This window comes from Schistocerca americana, chromosome 4, assembly GCF_021461395.2.
Source record: "Schistocerca americana isolate TAMUIC-IGC-003095 chromosome 4, iqSchAmer2.1, whole genome shotgun sequence".
Lineage (NCBI taxonomy): Eukaryota > Metazoa > Arthropoda > Insecta > Orthoptera > Acrididae > Schistocerca > Schistocerca americana.
In genome coordinates, this window is record NC_060122.1 from 486,354,451 (window position 1) to 486,380,172 (window position 25,722).

General features: G+C 40.8%; 1 protein-coding gene across 1 annotated transcript in view; it reads right to left on the reverse strand.

The window, feature by feature from the left end:
• Positions 1-25,722, reverse strand: part of LOC124612702 (armadillo repeat-containing protein 6 homolog) — a 102,596-nt gene that overhangs the window by 55,196 nt on the left and 21,678 nt on the right. The window contains exon 2 of the mRNA XM_047141051.1: positions 16,383-17,025. Within this exon, the coding sequence (XP_046997007.1) occupies positions 16,383-17,025 (643 nt within the window). The remainder of the gene's footprint in view (positions 1-16,382; positions 17,026-25,722) is intronic.

Sequence of the window (25,722 nt, forward strand, 5' to 3'; positions counted from 1 at the left end):
TTCAAGAAGAATATAATAATTCCAATTCCAAAGAAAGCAGGTATTGACAGATGTGAACACTACCGAACTATCAGTTTAATAAGTCACAGCTGCAAAATACTAACGCGAATTCTTTACAGATGAATGGAAAAACTGGTATAAGCCGACCTCACCGAAGATCAGTTTGGATTCCGCAGAAATGTTGGAACACGTGAGGCAATACTGACCCTACAACTTATCTTAGAAAATAGATTAAGGAAAGGCAAACCTACATTTCTATCATTTGTAGACTTAGAGAAAGCTTTTGACAATGTTGACTGGAATACTCTCTTTCAAATTCTGAAGGTGGCAGGGGTAAAATACAGGGAGCAAAAGGCTATTTATAATTTGTACAGAAACCAGATGGCAGTTATAAGAGTCGAGGGACATGAAAGGAAGCAGTGGTTGGGAAGGGAGTGAGACAGGATTGTAGCCTCTCCCCGATGCTACTCAATCTGTATATTGAGCAAGCAGTAAAGGAAACGACAGAAAAATTCAAAGTAGGTATTAAAGTCCATGAAGAAGAAATAAAAACGTTGAGGTTCGCCGATGACATTGTAATTCTGTCAGAGACAGCAAAGGACTTGGAAGAGCAGTTGAACGGAATGGACAGTGTCTTGAAAGATGAACATCAACAAAATCAAAATGAGGATAATGGAATGTAGTCGAATTAAGTCGGGTGATGCTGAGGGAATTAGATTAGGAAGTGACACACTTAAAGTGGTAAAGGAGTTTTGCGATTTGGGGAGTAAAGTAACTGATGATGGTCGAAGTAGAGAGGATATAAAATGTAGACTGGCAATGGCAAGGAAAGCGTTTCTGACGAAGAGAAATTTGTTAACATCGAGTATAGATTTAAGTGTCAGGAAGTCGTTTCTGAAAGTATTTGTATGGAGTGTAGCCATGTATCGAAGTGAAACATGGACGATAAATAGTTTGGACAGGAAGAGAATAGAAATGTGGTGCTACAGAAGAATGCTGAAGATTAGATGGGTAGATCACGTAACTAATGAGGAGGTATTGAATAGAATTGGGGAGAAGTGGAGTTTGTGGCACAACTTGACAAGAAGAAGGGACCGGTTGGTAGGACATGTTCTGGGGCATCAAGGGATCACAAATTTAGAATTGGAGGGCAGCGTGGAGGGTAAAAATTGTAGAGGGAGACTAAGAGATGAATACATTAAGCAGTTTCAGAAGGATGTAGGTTGCAGTAAGTACTGGGAGATGAAGAAGCTTGCGCAGGATAGAGTAGCATGTAGAGCTGCATCAAACTAGTCTCAGGACTGAAGACAACAACAACAGTCTGCAGTCACATAAAGTAATTACAATTTTGAAAAATTTCCTTAATGCTGGTTGAAAAAAGTGTGATTTCCACCAATAAGCTATAAAATCTACTTACAACGACTACACAATATGACAGTGATCTGGCATGACCTCAAACACGACGTCGTAGTTCAGACATTTAGGATATAACATACACTCAATGAGTCACATTCCGCTATTCATCTGATATGTTTGTAGCTGATGCTTGCACACAACGTAAGTTATGGTGTGCATCTCATGGCATAAATGTGCATTTGTACCACTTTTTTTGTAAAAACTGGAGAATATTGTGCACTCAAATACTTAATTTCAAAAGCAAGAAATACAGAGGGTCAAGTCAAGTCTAGTTATCAGCAGTGTCTCTCTTTTGACCTGGGCTTTGACTGTCCTCTTTCCCTCTTCTCATGATTTCCCTGAGCTGCATAAAGTAGATTCTTGGATGATTCTTTTGAACATCAGGTTTTGTGCACTGTCTCTAATGACCTCATCATCAATGGGATGTTACACCCTAATATATTTGACTTCCTTCTTTCCCTTCTCATCCAAACTTCTCCACATATTTATTATTACACTAGCTGTTACTTGAAACTGAGCTTGCATATCAGTAGTTTTCTCATTACAATGAGTGATAGTGAGTAAGTAAGCAATAACATCAGCTGCTCTCACATGTCTGCCTGTTTGGATAAGCATAGCTAATGATGTGCACCCCATTCTCACTCTCTAAAGCTGTTCCAATGCACAACGTGTCAGCATGTGCAGCATCGCTGTCGAGCAGTGTGTAGAGCGGGGCATGTGCAGGAGTGTGCATCTACACACTGTGCTAATGAAGTAGCAACACACTATACATTGTGTATATTATGCAACAAATAGTGTAGTAGTATGGATTAAGGACACTGAAGATCATATAAGCATATTATTCTTTACATTGGATCATATCACAAAGCACCTATCACCCAATAAAAGCATTTTCACAAATCTGATAAAGATCAAATGCCAAAAAGTAAATATCTTTTTCAAAGAGTAAATGTTTTCCCTAATTTGCACAATATTCTCCAAATCAAAAAGTATCTTGTACTACACACTTTCTAAAGCAGCCTATGTTCTTCCAAAGGGTTCAAGCTACCTCCCTACCAAATTTCCTCAAAATTAGTTCAGTGGGTTAGTCACTTTCACATTCATAACACTAGTACGGATAAAATTTTCAATTACAATATCTTTTTTTCTATGATCGTATTTTGAATAAATAAAGTCTGTATGGTGCCCCAAGCTATGCTCAAGTTACCCATGAAAACCCAATGAAAGAGATTAGCATGTTCAGACAGATACAATGGTTTTAGATAAAGCCTTAACTCACAATATCTTTTTCTCTGTGAACCAATTTTGATTAAATAATGCCTATGTAGTGCCCAAAGCTATGCCCAAGTTACTAGTGAAAACCCCATGAAAATTCATCTAGTAGTTTTGGAGATTTGCGTGTTCCAACAAATGACAGATGGACAGACAGACAAGACAGTTTTACTAAAACTTTAAAAAATCACAATGTTTTTTTCCTATGACCCAATTCTGATTAACTAAAACATATACAGTGACACAAGCTATGCTCAAGTTACCTGCAAAAACTCCATGAAATTCTGTCTAGTAGTTTTGGTGAAGGATGTTCAAGACAGCCATGACAGCTTCACAACTTTATTATTAGTATAGATATATTTGGTCATCTAGTCTACTTAGGGATCTCACACACCCATTACTCACAAGTATAGGTCATTTCTTACTGTCAAAAATCCAGCAAGCGATTTCCTCGGTACATCTTCCACTGGGTCTATCAATTTAGCAGTAATGAACAATAGTAAACAATAGGTTCCAGAGTATAACATTAATGACTTCAGTGTGTGTGTGTGTGTGTGAGAGAGAGAGAGAGAGAGAGAGAGAGAGAGAGAGAGAGAGAGAGGGAAAATGTGGGAAAGAGTGTGGTTGAAGGATACAAATTTTGTGTAACCAATCATGGTGTCAGTTAGTAACTATCAATCCTGGAAGTTTCTTGAAAGTTATTATGTTTTTATATTCTGGAATCTCCTGTGTTTGTATAAACAGCAGCACTCTCTGTCTAGGGGTGAGTTCTGTTCTGGTTGTATGTTGGTGTTTGTAATAAACATGCTTTCAGTGCTAAGTGTTGTAATTCGCCGACACTCCTCCTTTTGGATTTGGACTTGAGTGTGGTTACAATGCGACAATGTTTGGTAGAAATGTTGGGTACTTCAAAACATCTACATCACCATGATACTAATCAGGCAATGTAAAAGCAGTTGCCTACACAAATAGGAACTAGAATACAAGCAGTATATAGTGCCCAAGGTATGTATATTCATGATACCTATTGGATTCCACAACAGCAACAAGTAAGCTGCGTATCAGGCATCGCTCAGTGTTTTCCAGAGATGCAGGTCACGGTCCAATGAAACAGTTGAAAGGAGGCAACTGAGTTGCCAAATACAACAGAGCAGTTGACATGATATGCTTTGCAAGTGGGTCCTTTTACTTGGATGGCACATCCCAGCAAAGAATTCATCCAGTGGTGCCAGCACATTGAGGAAATGCAACAGAAAAGGGTCTGATGAAAAACGTATGACCGTCTCATACATGTTGTCAGTATGGCAGTTCTGGGAGACCACCACGACCTTTCACTTTTCATATGTCAGGTAGGAGAGAAGAGATGCAGCACTTTATGGCAACCATAACAGTCAGACCAAGCAAGTAAAACATAGCAGCCATGACTGTTGGGCCCACTTGTCACGAGATAATACACAATGTTGAAGTAGAGGTGTGTCAATCTTTAGCACCAACCTCCATAACCAGTCTAATGCACCAGGAAGAATGGACTTGGCCAGCTCAGACTTATTGCACAGCCATCAAACAACAACACAGCAACCGACTAACTCCGATACATCCATCTCCTGCAAAAGAACACACATTTGGAGGACACAAACAACAGGTCATTGTGTTTCCATTGTGGGCACCCTGGACATGTACATTACTGCAGAGAAAGGAGGATAATTTTTGATGACAAGTTTGATGCCGAATGTCAACCATCGCAACAGTTTCATTCACACCAGTCAACTGCAAATGATCAATAGTCAAATTGTGGGCCGAATCCCATTGCCATAACCTGGACAATGTCAGTCCGCAACACATAACAGCCATTCCCCATCACCGTACAGAGGTACCAGCCACTTGCTTGGTCACCACATTCAAGTAAACTTGGTGATGTAACCACCTAGCAAAGGAGGCCACCAGAGATGAAAATCCTCCAGGAAGACAATTACTAAGCTGTTATGAAATCTCAATACTTCTCAATACTACCATCAACAATGGCCAATCTGCATGGGTGCTAGTCATCTTGGGAGTTTTCTTTCCTGCAATGTTGAATGCTTGTAGTCATTCACTAAAGAAGACTGTTCTGTGATACAAAAGCAATTGTGCTGAAAGTCAGAAATGGGAAATATATCTAGCTGATAGGAACATGGGGTGCAAAAATAGCTATCAATGATAGAATGCAGTCATTCAAATTTGTCACTTAGTGGAATGTAATCACACTGTTATTCTCAGATGGGCCTTCTTGCAGGCATTACAAGCAGTTATAGGCTGTTGAAGACCAGAGCTCCACAATGATGAAGCAGTTCCAACATGCGCACGGAACTGAGGTTACTCTGGCAGTTGTTTGGTGCTGAAGACGTTATCCTGCTATCATCAACAAGGCACTTTCCAGTCACTGAGATGCTTGGTTAAACTGTGAAGCTTTTGTTAGTTTCAAAAAGTTACTCAGGCTCACAAAAGAAATCTATGTGCCAGTTACAGTCCTAAGCACTGCAGGTGGCCAAAGAGAACTTCGAATCACTGACTGACACATGCATCCACAACTCATTCCTAAAGGTACACGCAATATGGACAGGCTAATCAATCTGAGAAGGGCAGCTTAGTGCCTCTGATAATAAATTTGCTCTGCTACGGCTACAGACAACACTGGGGAGAAAGCTGCTACCTAACTACCAATAGGATCTGGCATAACCTAGAAGCTATATGGGTGAGTGTATCCGTTCTGTGCCAATATTCGGATGCTTTCAAATCCAAAGAGGACAACAGACACACCATGCAACCCATGGTAAAACATCGTATCAACACTGAGGATTATGCACCGATTAGAGAGTACTCGTTTAGTGTTGCCGGCTGAATGACACATAATCCAGGAGGAAGTGGAGAAGATTCTGCAAGGTGACATCATTGAACCTTCATTGAGACTTGGCCTTCTCCTGTGGTTCTTGAGAAGCATAAGGACAAGCATATGGCATTTCTGCATTGACTGTCAACTGAACAACATCATGAAATAGATGTTTACCATTGCCACGCAGTGAGAACTCTATAGTTTGCTTAAAAGGGGCAAAGTGTTTCTCACCTATGCACATGCAGACAGGCTGCAGACCAATCAAGGTTGGAAAGGTTGACAGGAAAATGACAGCCTTCATAACACCTGATGCCCTATATGAGTTCAAAGTTATGCTGCTTGGACCGTGTAACGCTCCCATCATCTTCAAATGTATGATGGACAACCTACTTCAACACCTCGAATGGACAAGACGTCTTTGCTATCTGGATGGCACTGACATTTTTTTGAAGACATTTGTGAAACATCTAAGCCTTCTGATAGTCACGTTGAACTGTGTTCAGGCGGAAGTCCTCTACCCGAATTTGAAAGAATGTGTCTTAATCACCCAACCCAGGTAAAATAAGAGTAGATTTTCTGACTCCACGACACATTTGTGATGTGACGAGTTTTCTCAGAATGTGCTTGTATTACTGATGATTGATTAAGGACTTCTGTACCAAGACACATTCCTTGCAGAAAATACTGCAAGGATACACCAACTTTTCCTGGAGTGTTGTGCGAAAGTGATCTTCCAGTCTCCTTCAGGAGACAGTGACATCTCCAGTCCTAGCACTGTAAGATAAAAAAGCAAAACCAATACTTCAGGCCACAACTAGCAGTCATGGCTTAGATGCAGCTCTAGAACAAATTCAGAAAGGTGCTGAAAAGTTGGTAGCTTACGCTACCAGAATGCTCTCCAATTCCAAGATGAACTACTCTACAATCTAGAAAGAGTGCCTTGCAGTTGTTCTGGCCATCAAGGAGTTACGGTCATATTTATTTGGCAAACCATTCACGATTGTATTAAGGCACAGAATAGTAAGGGGTACAAATTGAAAAAGAATTTATTAAAACTCACCCATATTGCCTCATGCAAATTCAAGTCACGCAAGAGAGAGGTGGAATCAGGAAGCGAGCCATTATGTTGCAAGTGAGTCAGGTTGATGGGACTGTCTGCCAAGTAAGGAACTAGAATTCAACAGAAAAAGAGGATGGAAAACGGAAAACCAAAGGAAGCGAGACAAGCACACCAGGTAACTTGTATAGCAAGTTGCAAGAAACTTTATCTATTTCACAAGAGCACTTAGCAAGGGACCGATTGGTGGAATTCACAGTGGTAGCACTCGATTCCATGATTATGATACTGAAGTGAATCTATGTCCTACGTGCTCCAGCACAGTCTATGAACTAGTGAAAGATGGTGGCCTTCGCCAAATGAACTTCAGGCTACTTGCCGCCAACCATTTCTTGATGGAGAACTTGCTATCTTCTGACAACACCATATTACAGAGTGCTGCCAATACCCGACTTCATAGCAGCAGCCAGCAATAGGGCCTCTTGAAATCCACATTCCTGTTCATGAATCAGGCATCTTCGGGTGCTGAAACATACCAGCTGAAGGGAGAAGATCAACTGACCACACAACTACTGACGCCTGGTACATCATGGATGGGTCATCGAGGGTTACTGTAGAATTCAGAGTGGGACTGGGTACACTCTGTGCAGCCAGCATGAGAACAACTTCATCCCAGGCAGCTGCCCCCCTCCCTCCCCCCCCCCCCCCCCCCCACTCACAGTCAGCCACTGTGCCACCAGGGTCACTGACTTCACCTCCTGGGTGTGCAAACACTGAGCTGACTCGACGGATGACAGCTAGCAACATGCAGCTGAATTAGCAACAGCCAAGGCTGTTGCAGAAGAATGACAACTTGTAAACATTGCGAATAAATAACTGAATTCTAATAATGATTTACTGGCATTATCGATGCTTCACGGTTCCCCAGCAGCTACCCTCATTTAACGCGGAAGTGTCACCACTCAGCCCTCTGTAACTGTGAAGAATCGCCATTCTCTATGCTGGCTGTCAAGCCTGAAGGATTTGTCGGGTCAACTGACAAGACGGGCATTAGCATTTCAGCAATACAACATTAAAGTGGAACACAAATGGGGATGCAAACACAAGGATGCTGACTGGTTTTCAAGGAATCTGTTGGCAGAACACAGTAGTGTGGATGAAATCTCAATCATCACTGCATTAAATGACACTGCTGCTGAACAGAGGGAAGATCCAGCACTGCTGAAATCCTTAAAAGGCTTGAAGGAAGAGGAACTGAGCAAAGAAGAATTCCAATTAATGAACAGAACATTGTATCAGTGGACTATGATCCAATAGGGCAGAAATAGTTGCTGTACATCCTACCTCATTATGGCCTGCTATTCTGAAGTATTTCCATGACACTCTACATCTGGTCACGGGAGTTGTGAAGATTCTACACAGAATCAGTCACAGGTATCACTGTCTAGGCCCCTACCGATCCATTAGACACTATGTAAGCCACTGTGAGGAATGTCAGCAACAGAAGCATATGCCGCAGTTACCTAGGGGGCATTATAACATCTCATGACTCCAACATTTTCAAGACTCCAATTTAGTAAAAATAATTTTATTGTGACATATTTTAATATGCTGCCCTCTGTGATTCTTATCAAGGCAGCAAAGGGCATTTTTAATTCTCTGGTTGAGCAACTGTCTACCTCTCCATGAAGGTTCAGATGTTATCAGAGTTCTAGTTAATCATTCATATCAGACTGATGTTCATGTCCTCTGTGTGAAATCCTACTACTACATTCCAATGGGAAGATCAACGACGAGGTCTCCTCATTCAAGGAAACTGGAGACCAACTCGACAATCACAAAGCTTCGATGGGAGGTGCTATCTCCGATGTTCATCATAGTGAAAAGGATGTGACATGAGCAGAACGCGACCATCTATCAGCACTGTCAAACCCACTGACAAGGTCTATATCTGGTGTGCTGTAACCAGCATCAATAAGAACTTCTGAAACAGTGAGTCGTCGTTTCTCAAGGAGAGGGAGCAACGCCGTGAGCTGTGGTTCATGCAGTGCGGCTCAGTGGTTTGTGTCATTGGCTGGCATGCTGTGGGTTGCTACTTCATACCTGACTGCTAGCAACTATTTGTAATCTAGCAATTATCATTTCTGGAAATTTCTCTTGTTTATATATCCTGGAATAATTAATTTTCGTATAAATAGCCACCCTCTCCATCCAGGAGTTCAGTTCGGTTCTGGTTGTATGCAGGTGTTCATAATAAACCTGTTTCCAGTGTTCAGTGTTGCATTCCATTGTCGACCACACTTTCTCAGTGTCATGGGTGGGCATAAAATGGTAACAGGATCGTTTTATCTCCCACCAGACTCATCTTCTGCATCTTCTGTTATAATAAAAAAACTTTAGAGAAAACTTCATTTTGTTTGTAGATAAGATCCCCTATCATACTTTAATCATCCAACAATCAACGGGGAAAATAAGTTTTGTTAGTGGTGAGCAATGTAAGATATCCTGTGAAACATTACTAAATGGCTTCTCTGAAAACTACCTAGAACAGATAATTCAGAACCTCATTCATGATGGAAGTATATGGGATCTAATGGCAACAAATAGACCTGAGCTATTTGAGGATGTCCACATCAAAATTGGTATCAGTAACCATGACACAGTTGTGGCAACAATGATCACTAAAGTACAAAGGATAACTGAAACAAGATATATACATATATTCAGTGAACTAGACAAAAATCAGTAACACCATATCACAACGAGGAACTTGAAACTTCCAGAACAGGGCAGGATAATGTAGAGGAACTATACCTCAAGCTTAAAAGAATAGTTGACCACGCTCTGGATAGATACGTTTCCAGTAGAACAGTTCATAGTGGAAGGGAATCTCCATGGCATACAGTGAATGTAAAGAAACAAGAGACAGCTGCATGATAGGATTAAAACAAAGCATAGGACTAGACAAAGAGATGCTGAATGACATGTGTTTGGCTGTCAAGAGAGCAATGCACGAAGCCTTCTATGATTACCACAGCAGAATACTGTCAAATAATCTCTCTAAAACCCACAGAAATTTTGGTCATACATAAAGACTGTTAGTGATGACAAAGTAAGTATCCAATCCTTAGCGAATCAGACAGGAACTGTGATTCTGGGTAGTAAAGCAAAGGCCGAAACTCTTAATTCTGTTTTCAAATGGTCCTCCACAAAGGTAAGCCCATGAGAACTAACCCAATTTAATCCTCATACCACCGAAGAGATAAGTGAAATAAGTATTAGTGTCAGTGATGTTGAGAAACAGCTAAAAATCGTAACAACTGAACGAAGCTCTAGCGCCCGATGGAATCCCAACCAGATTCTATACTGAATTTGAGGCTTAGTTAGCCCCTCTTGTAACTATCATGATACCCCTCAAACAAAAAACCTTGCCTAGTATGTGGAAGAAAGCACAAGTCACACCCTTCTACAAGAATGGTAGTAGAAGTGACCCACAAAGCTACATTCCAATATCACTGACATCGATTTGTTGTAGGGTCTTGGAACATATTCTCAGCTCAAACATAGTGAGGTACCTCAAACAGAATGACCACCTCCATGCCAACCATCATGGATTCCAAAACCATCCATCATGTGAAACCCAGCTCACATATTTCTTACTTAACATACAAAAAGCTTTGAATCAAGGCATTCAGGTAGATTAAATATTTCTTAATTTCTGAAGAGCATTTGAATCATAACCACACCTATGCTTACTGTCAAAAATTTAATCATATGAGGTATCAAAAGAAATTTGTGACTGGATTTAATACTTTTTGATACGGCGGATGCAGCAGGTTATCTTAGATGGGGCAATCATTATCAGATGTAAAAGTAATTTCGAGCATGGCCCAGGGAAGTGCATTGGGACCCTTGCTGTTTATATTGTATATTAATGATCCCACAGACAATATTAATAGTCATCTTGGATATCAATATACTGTTTCAGCTGTATTTTGTTTTTCGTTATTTATTGGTATCGGTTTCGAGGCACTGTAAGCCATGCCTTCAGGTGAACATATAATTAAAACATCTAAACTAAAAAATATTCACCTGAAGATGTGGCTTTTGGTGCCATGAAATCAGTAGTGATCTAATAATAAAGAACAAAATACAGCTGTAGTGGTTTATTAATACACAAGATGAGTACTCATAGCACTGGTTGCCCTACCTGTAAGGTTGTCTGCAATATTAATAGCAACCTCAGACTTTTTGGAGATGAAGCAGTTATCTATAATGAAGTGCTGTCTGAAAGAAGCCACATGAATATTCCATCAGATATTGATAAAATTTCAAACTGGCGCAAAGACTGGCAACTTGCTTTAAATGTTCAGAAATATAAAATTGTGCATTTCACAAAATGAAAAAAAACGTTGTATCCTATGATTATAATATCAAGATATCACAGCTGTCATTGGCCAATACAAATACCTGGATGTAACATTTTGTAGGAAGATGAAATGGAATTATCACTTACGTTCTCTCGTGGGTAAAGCAGGTGGTAGACTTCAGTTTACCTGTGAAAGTGCAATAAGTCTACAAAGGAGATTGCTCACAAGTCACACATGTGACCCATTCTAGAATAATGCTCACACATGTGGCATCCATACCAAATAAGATTAACAGTTGATATTGAACATATATAGAGAAGGGTAGCATGAATGGTCACAGGTTTGTTTGACCCATGGGACTGTGTCACAGAGATGCAAAGAAACTGAACTGGCAAAATCTTGAATGTACACATAAACTATATCAAAAAAGTCTACTAACAAAGTTTCAAGAACTGGTTTCAAATAATGACTCTATGAATATACTACAACTACCTACATGTCACTCACATTGGGATCGTGAGGACAAGCTTAAATTAATTACTGTATATGTGAATGACTGGGAAGAAACCCCAGTAACTGGTACAATGAAATGTACTCTCTGCCATGAACTTCATGGTGGTTTTCAGAGTTTAGCTGTAGATATAGAAGTATCAAAGACATTCATTTAACAATTCAAATCAAGCAAGTAATCATATTTACTGCTAATGAGAAAATTCTTGCTTACAAGAAAAATACAGAATTTTGAATGATTCGTATGTGCTCTAAGGAGTTTGACTGCTTCCCAATAACAAAAGGCTTTTTAAAAGAGGAAGGGGTTGAAATAGGGGAGGCATTTATTGAAGAATTTATTCAACACCTGAAAGTTTTGAGGAGTTGTTATTAGTATTTTTTAAACAAACAACAGACTAAAAATGAAAGTGAATTGATGATTAAAAACCTATTTATTGTGCATACACGACCATTGACATGTCAGCAGAAAACAAAGCTTTTACTGAACTGAAATCTCGTTCATCATTAAAAGAAAAATTTTAACAAATGCTATTAGTGGAATCCTAGTGCAGTTTTAAAGAGAAATATCCTCACATCACAAAAGGTCTGTTGGTATTTTTCACCATTTATAACCACATACCTTTGAAACTGTGTTCTCAGCTTATGTTGAAGAAAAAGTAGATATGGCTACAGACTTAATAACAGACACGTCACGAGAATTCAACTTTCATCCATAAAGATCAATATTAAGTAAATCTGCAAAAACACGTATGATATCAATCATCTATTTAAATTTAAATTTCAAAACTTTGTCTTATTATACTACTTTGAATTTTTGCTTTAAGGACTTTTGGATTAATTTTGAAATTAGTTTTTGAATCACATAAATATTATTTTAGGTAATTGTCATTTCTGTTGCAAATAATCAGTCTATAAAAGTAGCAGTAAAAGCATACTACAGAAAAAACAGGGGTTTACAATAAAAGTGTGGATAGTAACAAGCCATTAACTTATAGCAAAGATTAAGAAATGCTGGTGTAGACTGCCGTACAGTGTTCAATAAATCACAGAATGACAGACGTGGTACAGTTGATGGAGCTTCTATTCAAGCTGTACAAACCAGAAAGTCACTTTACATTGTTACACAATATGAAAAGATAGGAGCACAGCAACTTCACACATTTCTCAGTGTTTCGTACTTGGATCAGTTCTTGTCTTAATACACATCAATCACTTGTTTTATTTTTTAATAATGCAAGTATGGTTGTTACATATTTAGGTCACAAACTGAATACTGAATCAACATTGTTGAATAATGCTCACTGCTGAAGGAAGAGATCAAAGGCAGTCCAAGATGTGCTGGAAATCTTGTAACTGATCAGTTCTGTAAATACAGTGTAAGGGAAAAAAAGGAAAAGAAACCACACTCACACCACAAAGGAGTTATCCAAACGAGACAGAAGTCAGTAGATTTGATGTACATGTACAGACAAACAAACAATTACAATTTCAGAAAAATCTGATAATTTATTCAGGAGAAACAGCTTGATAAACTGAGCAGGTCAGTAATGCATTGGTCCACCTCTGGCCCTTATGTACAAAGTTGTTTGGCTTTCTATTGACTCAAGACACACAGGAATTAAAGACATTAGCTGCCAGTGGACAGTAATTTTCATCAAAGGGAAGTTGAAAATTTGTGCTGGACCAAGATTCGTACCCAGGTCTCCTGTTTACTAGGCAGATGTGTTAACCACTACACAATACACACAGTGGTTAACACAACTGCATGGACTACCCAGCGTGCCAACCTTCACAGCCAAATTCTCAACTTACCCACACATTGCTGATGTAGTGCTCCTGCTCATTACCCTGATTATTCATGGTATCTTGCCGATTCCCCTAAGTGTTTGAGCTTGTCGTGCATCTGCACTGAAGGGATCATTGGCTGTCATTGCCTTAAGTATATATACATGGTATCTGTTCTTCTGGACAGGTAGGGTTTCTCAAGAACAAAGACAGTCAGTAGAAACTCTTTATTGTATGCAGGCGGGCATTATCTTGCTGAAATGTAAGCCTAAGATGGCTTGCAATGAAGGGCAACAAAATGAGGCATAGAATATTGTCAATGCAGCGCTGTGCTGTAAGGATGCCACAGATGGCAACCAAAGCAGTCCTACTATGGAACAGAAATGGCACCTCAAATCATCACTCCTAAGCTGTTGGGCCATATGAGGGATGGCAGTCATGTTGGTATCCCACTACCATTTAGAGCATCTCTAGAAATGAGTTTGCTGGTCATCGGGGCTCATTTTGAAGCAGGACATCACTGAGGACAATCCGCCATTCAATGAGATTCCAGGGCGAAGACATGTCTGGAGACGACATTGACAACAGTGGAATACCAACCTGATTGTCGCCTCCCATACAGCCCAAGAGCCAGGAGTGGTGATCAGGAGCACCATTTCTTTTCATAGCAGGACCTCCTTGGTTGTCGTCCACAGCATCCTTATGCACAGTGGTAAATTGAAGATATTCTAAACTCTTTTTATTGCTCTTCATGGCAAGTTATCCTGGGCTTATATTTCAGTAAGATAATGCCCGTCCACATATGACAAAAGTTTCTACTGCTTGTCTTCACGTTTGCCAAACCCTACCTTGGCCAGCAAGGTTGGCAGGTTTCTCCCCAATTAAGAATTTTTGGAGCATTATGGGCAGGGTCCTCAACCCAGCTCAGGATTTTCATGATCTAATCCACCAGTTGGACAGAATTTGGCATGACGTCACTCATGAGTACATCCAACAACTCTATCAATGAATGCCAAGCCAAAGCACAAGGTAGACTAACGCATTACTGACTTGCTCAATTTGTGAAGCTCTTTTTCTTGAATAGCTCATCCAGTTTTTCTGAGACTGTAACCATTTGTTTGTCTGTATACATATCTCACTTCCAGCTCATTCAGATAATTCCTTCATGGTGCACTTTTTCTTCACCACCCGCTCCCCTGTGTGTACTAATGTGTAAGGCGCCTCTGAAAAGTTCAGTGAATGGTCTCAGAAAATAAAGAAAACAAGAGTTACAAACAAAATGCTCTACTGACCTACAAAATAATAACCATTAGCTACAACACACTTCTGACATTGGTTGTAAAGCTTTTTAAAACTCTCAGGAAATGCTTCTTGTGGAATCTCATGGTTATACGTCGTTGAACATCTGCATCATTAAAGAAGACGAGACCTCGTGCTACCAAAAAAAATCCAAAGACCAAGTGACAGTCAGTGACGTGGTGTTCGTTATCTTTACTATCACCCTCATATAGAAATTCATGATGGATCGAACCCTCGCTGTCATAAAGGACAATTAACATTGTCTTGATCTTGGATTTTGACAGATGACTTTGTTTTGGGAGGTGGGAAAAATGATGAAACCATGACATTGACTATCCCCTGGTCTCCAGACCAGCCTGGTAACACCAGGTCTCATCTCCTATAATTGTGCAGATATCCAAGACCACGTGACCACAGCATGTCAACCAACTCCACAAGAAGCATTTGCTGACAGTTTCCAACAGCTTGTTGTAGCTAATGGTGAGTACTATGAAGGCCCGTAAAGTCTTTTCCCACCTTGTATTACTTGTAGTGTGAGGAAGGCATAAATTTTTGGCCATGCTAGCTGTATCTGTGAGATTGACTGATGCTGTCACGCAATGAGTAAAATTCCTTACTAAGAGCAAAAGTTTTTTGATAGTGTAAAACACTTTTGGAATTCATAAAGCCTTCAACACAGAAAATTGATAAAAATATGGAATGGTAAAGATGTCTTGTGATGTTGATACATTTTCCAAACATTGAGGCTTGTGAATATCAAGTTAAATTTTTTTTACTGTTTTTCACTTCTCACAATTTAACTCAAGATTTTTGGACACAAGAAAGATCTGTTACAAGATGGTGCCAAGGGACATAAAAAGTGGACCAAAAGACAATTAGAGGAATGGGTGGCGGAACCTCTCTGGAAGAATAAAAAAGGCAGCCTGTGATTTCTTCAGGGCTGCTATCACTGGTACAGAATCATTCTTTCTTAGGTATGATCTTGAAACAAAACACAAACTCAAGGTAACACACTGTCCAAACACCTTGACTGAAGAAGCTCAAATGTGTAAGTCAGGAATCAGCCCCATGTTCACTTGCATTTTATCAGCAGTATGAGGCTCATTCACAAATAGTTTGTGTGTCTGTAGTAAATTGTGAAGCAAACAGTTTACAATGAAGTCAATAAAATACTCAGAAAAACTGTGACTCAGACAATATCACATAATGAAGACATCTGAATGCTCTACCATGACAATATTCCCATCACATGGCCTTTTCACTCAACCAGGTTTCTTGTTTTTTTAAGAATGAGAAAAATGGATTTTCATTGCACTCCAGTTCCCTCAAATAGCTATGTCTCAGTAAGAGTAAGTCATTCTTTTGAAAAACCTTGTGAAAGACCAACATTTTCACATCGTTGATCGCAATGTAGGAGGATAATCGCAGAACTGAAAGTCGAAAGCTTGCACGAATGTTCCACAGAGTGAAAACAGTGGTTCCACCAATGTATAGCTTCCCAAAGGAACTAGTCTGGCAACAATATGATTAATGTAAAAGAAATAAACACACAGTATAAGATATTTGCAAAAATAAATAAATAAATAAATCAGTTGCTACTTTTCTGTCAACCAAAATGTTACTTCAAAACAAATGTATGATCTCCTCTCCCTCTACCATACTAGTACCAAACACACACACACACACACACACACACACACACACACACACACACAGAGAGAGAGAGAGAGAGAGAGAGAGAGAGAGAGAGAGAGAGAGAGAGAGAGCTAGGATTAAAAACAATAATAAATGAAGGCACACTCACTTCTCAGTAAGTCCACAATTATTGTTAGAATTTCATTTGCAAAGCTTCTAGCATGCTCATGAGCCTTCCCAAATTCCACCCTGATGTCATCGTCCACAACAAGAGCTTTGATGACAGAACATACATCTCTTATCAACAAAGCACTAGATGCACCATTTTCCAAAAACTGTTTTAAAATATTGACTATATCATGATCAAAAATATTTTGTCTGTTATTTTCATGTTTCAGACAACACTGCTTCGTCCACTGTAAAACCTGGCGTTGTGTGCCTAGGTCAATATGCTCTTTCAGAAATTTGATTATCAAGTTAGTGCCTTTTTCATCTAACAGATCAGGTTGCCCAGTCATTAAGGAGATCATAGCATCAAGTGTTACAAGAGTCACATCCCTGTTTGTTTCATACAACTCCAAAACTTTTATTAATAAATCATAGGCTCCATTTTTCCCAGCCAGAATTTTGTGGGCAAGATCTTTGTCACATTCAGCTTTCAATTCTGATAGTTCTTGGCTAAGTTCAGGCAATTTTGTATCTGTTTTTAAAAGGCCTTTTAAGCGACTAATTGTATGCAATAAAGACTTCTTGGAACTATCTGCAGGTGTATTCTCCATGAGCTCTTTTACTACATTGCTCAAATCTACACCCTGTAAAAAGAGAAGTATGAATTACTAAAGAATGCACAATACCATCATTTTTATATCACACTTACATATATTTATTCTATAATTGTTTTTCAAAACTAAAACTCAAGTTTAAACATGTTTAGGTCAAGAGACAACTGACTAGGAACTACAACAGAAACAAAGCAAAGGAAATGCTACAGTATTCACAGCTTGACAACAAAATACATTTTACACATACGCACAGAATTAATCTCGAACACTGTTCATATTTTATTCATTTGCTATTGTGTTTACAAAAGACAGTATAAAAGTTCCACAGGATTGACCCATTAACACTGATGTTTAAAAACATTACCACTACATATTAAATTTCTCTACTCTTGGAAACTATTAACCAAACAATCTTCTCATTAAGTCCTGTGGTGACAGGACACATTCACCATCCTGAGAGATCAGTCTTACAGGAAAGTTAGAGAATAATTCTGAAAACTACAGCTGCTAGATACTCAGTACGAGTGGGACAGGCTAATGAGTTACCTACTCAAAACAATCTCTCAACAAAGCACCAGTCATAACAGACTTTATAAAATTGTTAAGGCTTTTGTGGCCACTTGTTGACAAACTGCCTATTGGCTTCTGTTCCGGGTCTTCAGCCGACACTCATCTAATGATTTTACTGACGTTTCGCCAGCACGAGTGGCTGGCATTGTCAAAGCTTCACCCTCCATTGCCGGTGGTGAACTGGAGCCGAGCTCGCAGCCACAGACTATATGTACCTGGCGCGCCAACATCCGAGGGCTTCTCCACGGTCATTTCCAGTGCGGTTCTCCTCTTGCTACCTGCGACGGTCGTTCCCTGCAGCACGGGAAGCCAGCATCCGTTTATCTTAACGCGTCCCTCTTTCTTGTTGAAACTGTTTGCGTGTTTTTGTATTTCTACAGCTTCTCTGAACAAGAGTTTGTGATAGTGCTTCTCTACAACCAGCACTTCCTTGTCGGTGAATTTTATTACATGGTCAGCCTCACTCAGTGCGTGCTCTGCCATGGCCGATTTCTCCACCTGCCCCAACCTGCACTGTCACTTATGTTCTTTGATCCTGGTGTTGCTTGATCGTCCAGTCATTCCGACATAAACTTTTCCACATGTGCATGGTATATTCCCGACATTGCAAGTGGATCCCTTTTCTCCTTTGCCGATCTAAGACACTCTTTGATCTTCCTTGTCAGTTTGAAAGTCGTCTTAATGCCATGTTTGCGCAATATACGGCCGATTCTGTCCGTCACTCAGGGAATATATGGCAGAAAGGCCGTACCAGACATTTCTTTTTCTGATTCCTTACTTTGCAGAGTGTTTGGCTCCGTTACACTTCTAATATAATTTGTGGTGTACCCATTGCTCATCAGAACACACAGAACACATTCCAAGTGTTGCATTTCATGTCTGAGGTGCTGCAGCTCACATATTCGTCCTGCTCGCATTACAAGTGTATTAATCATGCCTCTTTTCTGGCTCGGGTGGTGGTTTGATAGTTTGTGCAGGTATTGGTCTGTGTGTGCCAACACGGAGAGACTTGGCAAGAACAGGTCAGGAACTTTTGGACATTTTCTATCAACTAATTAGCAGAATACATCGAGATGACTGGGACAAGATCAACAGCATCACTCACAGGACCATGCAGAACGAACTCGAGTGCTGCACCGAGTGACAGAAGAAAAAGATAAAAGACGCTCGAAGTAAACCGACAAGGCGATTCCTGACATGTCACACACAGTGGTCAACCTCACTGAACAAGAATGGACCAAAGAGGAAGTGTCTGTTCTTCAAAAAGGAGGAAATTTCGCTATCATCTCAAGAACTATACCTATGGAGGACATCATTGCCAACACCGAAGCGGCCATTCAGACCCTTCCTTCACTAATGGCAAAGGAAATACGCACTGAAACAGCCAGGATACTGTGCCGAGCGAAACCACCAGCTTGCAATCTGAAGAAAGAAGAGGTACAAGCCATTAAGAATCTCAAGGCCAACTAGAGTATATTGGTACTGCCTGCCGATAAGGGGAATGCGACCATCGTAATGAAGACCGGAGATTATGAGCAAAAGATCCGAGACCTATTAGATCAGACGATGTACCGAAACTAAGCACAGATCTGACGCAGCATATCACATGGAATACGAATCGATTAATCAAGGCGTCTTCTCTGCCAGCGGACATACAGAGAAACCTGCGCAACACAAAAGCCCTACCACTTTGGCTGTATGGATTACCCAAAATCCATAAGAACAACGTACCACTGAGACCAATTGTTAGCGCTCTTGGCTCACCAACATATAAACTGGCAAAACACTTGGCCTCTCTGCTCCAGTCACATGTGGGGAAAACCAACACATACATAAACGACTTGGGACATTTCACTGAGAAGCTGAAGAAAATGAAACTTGAACCAAATGACATCCTGGTCAGCTTTGATGTTGTTTCTTTGTTTACAAAAGTACCACTCAGTGACACTCTGGAGCATATCAGTTCCTTTTTCCCGAATGACATCACAAAGCTCTTCCATGCATGTCTCACCACGAGCTACTTCACGTGGAATGGCGATTTCTACGAACAGCTGGAAGGTGTCGCCATGGATAGTCCTCTTAGTCCAGTGGTGGCAAACTTCTTCATGGAACAGTTCGAAGCACTGGCACTGGACTTGGTGACTTGCAAACTTAAGGTGTGGTACAGATATGTCGATGATACTTTTGTTGTGTGGAGCCATGGTGAAGAACAGCTCGGTGGCTTCCTCAGACACTTGAACTGCCTCCATGCCAACATAAAATTTACCATGGAAGTAGAAAAGAACAAAAAACTGCCATATCTAGATGTGCTGGTCACAAGGGATGGCAAAAACCTGGGACACAGTGTATATTTAAAACTGACACACACAGACCGATACCTGCACAAACTATCAAACCACCACCCGATTCAGAAAAGAGACATGATTAATACACTCGTAATGAGAGCAGATCGAATATGTGAGCCGTAGCACCTCAGATCTGAAATGCAACACCTGGAAAGTGTTCTGATAAACAGTGGGTACACCACAATTTATATTAGAACTGTAACAGAGCCAAACACTCGGTGAAGTAAGGAATCAGAAAAAGAAATGTCGGGTACGGCCTTTCCGCCATACATTCCCAGAGTGACGGACAGAATCGGCCGTATATTGCGCAAACACGGCATAAAGACGATTTTCAAACCACCAAGGAAGATCAAAGAGTGTCTTGGATCGGCAAAGGAGAAAAGGGATCCACTTGCAATGTCGGGAATATACCGTATACCATGCACATGCGGAAAAGTTTATGTCGGAATGACTGGACAATCAATCAACACCAGGATCAAAGAACATAAGCAACATTGCAGGTTGGGGCATGTGAAGAAATCGGCCATGGCAGAGCATGCTCTGAGTGAGACCGACCACGTAATAAAATTTGCCAACACGGAAGTTCTGGCTGTAGAGAAGCACTATCACACACACTTTTTCAGAGAAGCTGTAGAAATACAAAAACACGTGAACAGTTTCAACAAGAAAGAGGAAAGCGTTAAGGTAAACGGATCCTGGCTTCCCTTATTGCAGCGAACGACCGTCACAGGTAGCAAGAGGAGGACCGCACCGGAAATGACCGTGGAGGATCCCTCAGACGTTGGCATGCCAGGTACATACAGTCTGTGGCCGCGAGCTTGGCTCCAGTTCACCACCGGCAATGGAGGGTGAAGCTTTGACAATGCCAGCCACTCGTGCTGGCGTAACGTCAGTAAAATCATTAGATGAACATCGGCCAAAGAACCTGAAACAGAAGGCAATAGGCTTTACAAAACTGGTACTCGCATCATCAGCAGGTATGTCTGTGTTACAGCCATATTTTTACAGTCATCCAAGACTTTTGGCACTGTTGACCATAAAATATCACTTAACAGACTAGAAGTGCTAGGTATAAGACTAATAGGTGATGAATGGTCCAGTCATATCTGGTAAATACAGTGTAAAATCAAACAATGAAATATCTGGTATGCCAGCAACCTGCATAGTTCTTTCTCCTTCTCTCCTCTCCCTAGCTCCCATCGCCTCAGCACACAGCACAGCAACCCCCCCCCCCCTCCCCCACGCACATAATAGCACCCCACAGCCCACTATCCTGTCCCCATCATATCCCTTCACATTCCTATAGGCACCACCAGTGTTCCCCCCCACCCCTACCTTGTGATAACATCCTCTCCTTGCCCCACCCCTCTTCTTTGCCCCTCAGTAAAGAAGACTGTATACCTCAGACACAGCCACATTCGGGCCTTACTGGCCAGAGATGACAGTACTAGCATGTGTGTGGGAAGGGCGCACTCTTGCCTCTGACAAAGGATAATATCTAACAGCCTTTTATCAAAGAACTTGCCTGTCATTCAATGTCACCTCCATGTCGTAAATTGGGTGTACAAGGCAGAGAGAGCTCACGCTTCAGGTAATGCCAAATTTTCTGTAAAACAATTACCAGGCTAACATCACATCAAAATAAGTGCTTCTTAGGATTAATTCTGTTCTTAATATATGTCAATGACTTTCCAAGCAATATAAGACACAGAGAAGAACATTATAGCCACGGAAAAAATATCACGACTTTCAGTTGAGAAAGCAAATTAAACCCTAAGTATGTTTACAATTGGGCAGTATGTACTAAATTATCGTTAATATAAAGAAAACAAATAGCACGAGTTTCATTATACATCTACAGACAGAGCAGAAAACACAAAACTTTGAGGGATTAATATCAGCAGCACATTATGTTCTTAAGTTCCTCCCATCCATCTGTACTACCTTGCGTATTGTTGTCAAATACCACTCCCATGTACACTCAGTTCTTAGCTATGAGATTCTTTTCTGGGAATCAACTGCACATAAACTGCAGGCAGGGCCCATAAAAATAATAGCTGAAAATAGTAGTCAGCCTCATTATCAGGAAATGTTCTACACAACTGGGCATCTCCACTGCACTGAGTGAGTTAATCTACCGTTTGTTATGCACATCCAGAAAAAAAACTCTACACAGCATTTTATCACAGATTAAAAGTCTAAAATTACTGAAATTCTTTGGGGTATTATACCACATCTCCTGACAGTATGAGATTATGGACTGAAGGAAAGTGAAGTATACCAGATTTTATATCACCTATGCCTGACAATATTGACATTGCAAATAAAGATACATTTAGGCATTTTAACAGTTCTGTGGTATGATCCAACAACTGAATTTGTTATCAAGTTGAATTTAATGCTGTTAACCTTGCCCATCTGCTTATTATGCACTGCTCAAAATAAAAAAGCATAAGAAACTTCCTGGCAGATTAAAACTGTGTGCCTGACCGAGACTCGAACTCGGGACTTTTGCCTTTCGCGGGCAAGTGCTCTACCAACTGAGCTACCGAATCACGACTCACGCATGGTACCCACAGCTTTACTTCTGCCAGTATCTCGTCCCCCCCCACCCCCCCACCCGTCCCGAGTTTGAGTCTCGGACGGGCACACAGTTTTAATCTGCCAGGAAGTTTCATATCAGCGCACACTCCGCTGCAGAGTGAAAATCTCATTCTGGAAAAAAGCATAAGTTTGAAAATTGGCTCAGTAGTATCTACAACCTTTCTCCTCAATGGTGCAAAAGCATGGTGCCCTGCAACTCACCCTCAGACTGAGTAACACTTCAAACTGCAAGATGTCAAAACATGTGAAAAATGGCCACAGCTCAGACGTTCATGTGAGGTTTAAGGTGGGTTAATAATGTCATATTGGGACCAAATTTCACCATTGTGGACATGTCACATGACTGGAAGGTCATCACAACTCTTATCCGCATTTCACCCTTTCTTTTGACACCTCTGCAATCGAGTTCAAAACAATGACGTTCAGCATTTGAGTCATGTGGTTTTCTTATGTATGGCTGAGGAAAATATTTCACACACAACACCGCTCAGAATCGATATGAAAAGCTCTCAGGTGATGACAAAGGGCATCAACATAACCACACCTTCCCTGGGGGCATTGATTCTCACACCTTCTGCAGTCGAAAACAACAGTTGACAGTGCGATGAGCAACAGTATGATGTTCTTGGCAACATTCAACACTGCTGACACCCCTGGACAATTCAACCCTACATTAAGATATTGTGGAGCTGCAAATCCATCAAATGTAATCTGACCCCCTTGGTTGTAGCGCGGCCAAAATTTTTTGCTCTGGTGTATGGTGTGGAACCACTAGGGAACATTCAAAAGCACTCGACGAAATCTGAATGTGATCAGAAGCAGTAAAGAGTGTTTATGCTTTTTCAGCCATCCTGTTTGGTGCCCTCCTGTGGCTATGGAGGGGTGCAATATTGAGATATGCACAAATAAAACAGCAAAGGGTCCCTCTAACAACCCCCAGCTCAGCAACAACACCCTTGGTGCCCCCCCACATACACCATTGTTGAGCATGTTAAAAATGTACCTGTCAGAGATACCCATTCAGCTGAGTGGTGGCTCGGGGCTGCTCTAACGCCACAGGGCATGCAATCCCTTTGACACCCCTTAGGTGGGGTTGCCTGCCTTCAGGCACTAGAGCAGCCAAGAGACACCTCTTAGTTGAATGGGTCTCGGAGTCTCTGACAGCATCATTTGTAATGTACTCAACAAAGATGCATGGGTGGCATTGAGAGTGTTGCCAAACTGGGAGGAGGAGGAGGAGGAGGAGGAGGAGGAGGAGGAGGGGGTCTTATGGGGACCCTCTGCCTTATTATTCATGAGCATCTCAGTGTAGCATACCTCCGTAAAACAGGAAAAAGCTTAAATACCATTTGCAGCTTCAGACATTTCAAATTTTGACAAACACTTTGAAATCGCCCCAACTGGTTCCACCTTGTATACCACAGCAAAATATTGTGGTCGCACTACACACTAAAGAGGTTAGTTCACATTCAATGAGGTTGCAGCCCCATCATGTCCTTAGAGTAGGGTTGAATCGTCCATGGGATATCAGCAGCGTCAAATATTGTTGAGAACATCGTTCTGCTCTCATCGCACTCCAGAATGTCATTCTCAACTGCAAAAGGTATGGGAATCAAAGCCCCAATGAAAGGGGTCTTTCACTGACACCCTTTTATGCCACCTCCTGAGGGCTTTCATGGCATTTCTTTGCGGCAGTGTGTCTGAAACGTTTTCCTTGGCCACGCATTAAAAAATCAAGTGATTACAACTCTGGAGGTCACGAGTCTGAGCTCCACAGCAGATGTAGAAAAGGGGGTAAAATGTGGGAAAAGTGATGTGTAACAACCTTCCAATCATATGACATGTCTACAATGGTGTTTGGTAGAATTACTGTGAAATTTTGTGCCAATGTGACATCAATAACCCACCTTAAACCTTCTGATCTATGGCCTTTCTTTTTTCACACATTTTTGACGTCTTGCTGTTTGAAGTGTTGGCCAGTTGCAGGTAGTCATGTCTCTGCACCATTACAGAGGAAGGCTGTAGGCACCTATGAGCCAAATTTCAAATGTTTCAGAAAAGTGACAACTTCTATTTTTTATTAGTGTATTTTAGACGTACACTAGGAAACATCTTAGAAATTCTGAACTGTATGTAGTTTATGCCTTCAACATTTAGCAAGGAAGTATTGGCTAAATACCATTAACTGTTATCAATGAAAAGTTCATTAACAGCACTTTCTAAAACTGTACTTCCTTGGCAATGGGAAGTCCTTAGTGGGATATAAATAATTTAAGGATTAAAGATAACAATGAACCAAATCGTAGAGGGGCAGAGTTGTCCATAGGCACATAAACAAGACCAATAACGTTGATAGCTTTTGCACAAACCCTTCTTCACAACTATAAAGTACACATACACATGCAGAGCTACACTGTCCCAGATGAAAACAATTTGCTGGCAATGCAGCTCAACTGGACTGAAGGATAGTGTCAGGTGAAGTGGCACGGGGAGAATGGAATCTGTAGACGGGCTCCCTTGGGATCAAAGATGATTTGCCTGTTAAATCAGCTACAGTGAACTCAGAGAATCTTGTTCCTCGTAGATCAGATAGAGAAAAGATTAATATGATTTTAGTAAACTGCAGGAGCATGCAAGGAAAGGTCCCAGAATTAGTATCGCTTACTGAAGGTTATAATGAACAGATAGTATTGGGGACAGAAAGCAGGTTGAAACCATACGTCAACGACAACGAAATCCTAATTTCAGATAGGAATGTTTATCGTAAGGATAGGTTAGTCTCCAATTATGGCGGCGTTTTTATTGCAGTAAAAACCTGAATAAAATCTAGCAAAGTTATCACAGATTCCGAATGTGCATTATCTGGGTGTAACTGAGTATCAAAGAACAGTCAAAAATGGTGATCAGATGCTTCTACAGGCCACCTGTGTCAGGATCTGTAGTTGTAGAGCACTTGAGACAGAACTTGCAGATCATTATTAGTAATTTTCCTGATCATGCCATTGTAATAGGGGTTGACTTCAACTTAAGAGGTTTAGATTGGATTGGGAGTGTTATGCTATCAAAACTGGTGCCAGAGACAGGTATTCATGTGGCAATGTTCTGAATGTCTTATCAAAAAATCCCCTTGAGCATGTAGCAGTTCTGCCTACTTTATTTTCTTCATTTGTTGTACACGGTGTCGGCGTACTGCATTGCTACACTGGCT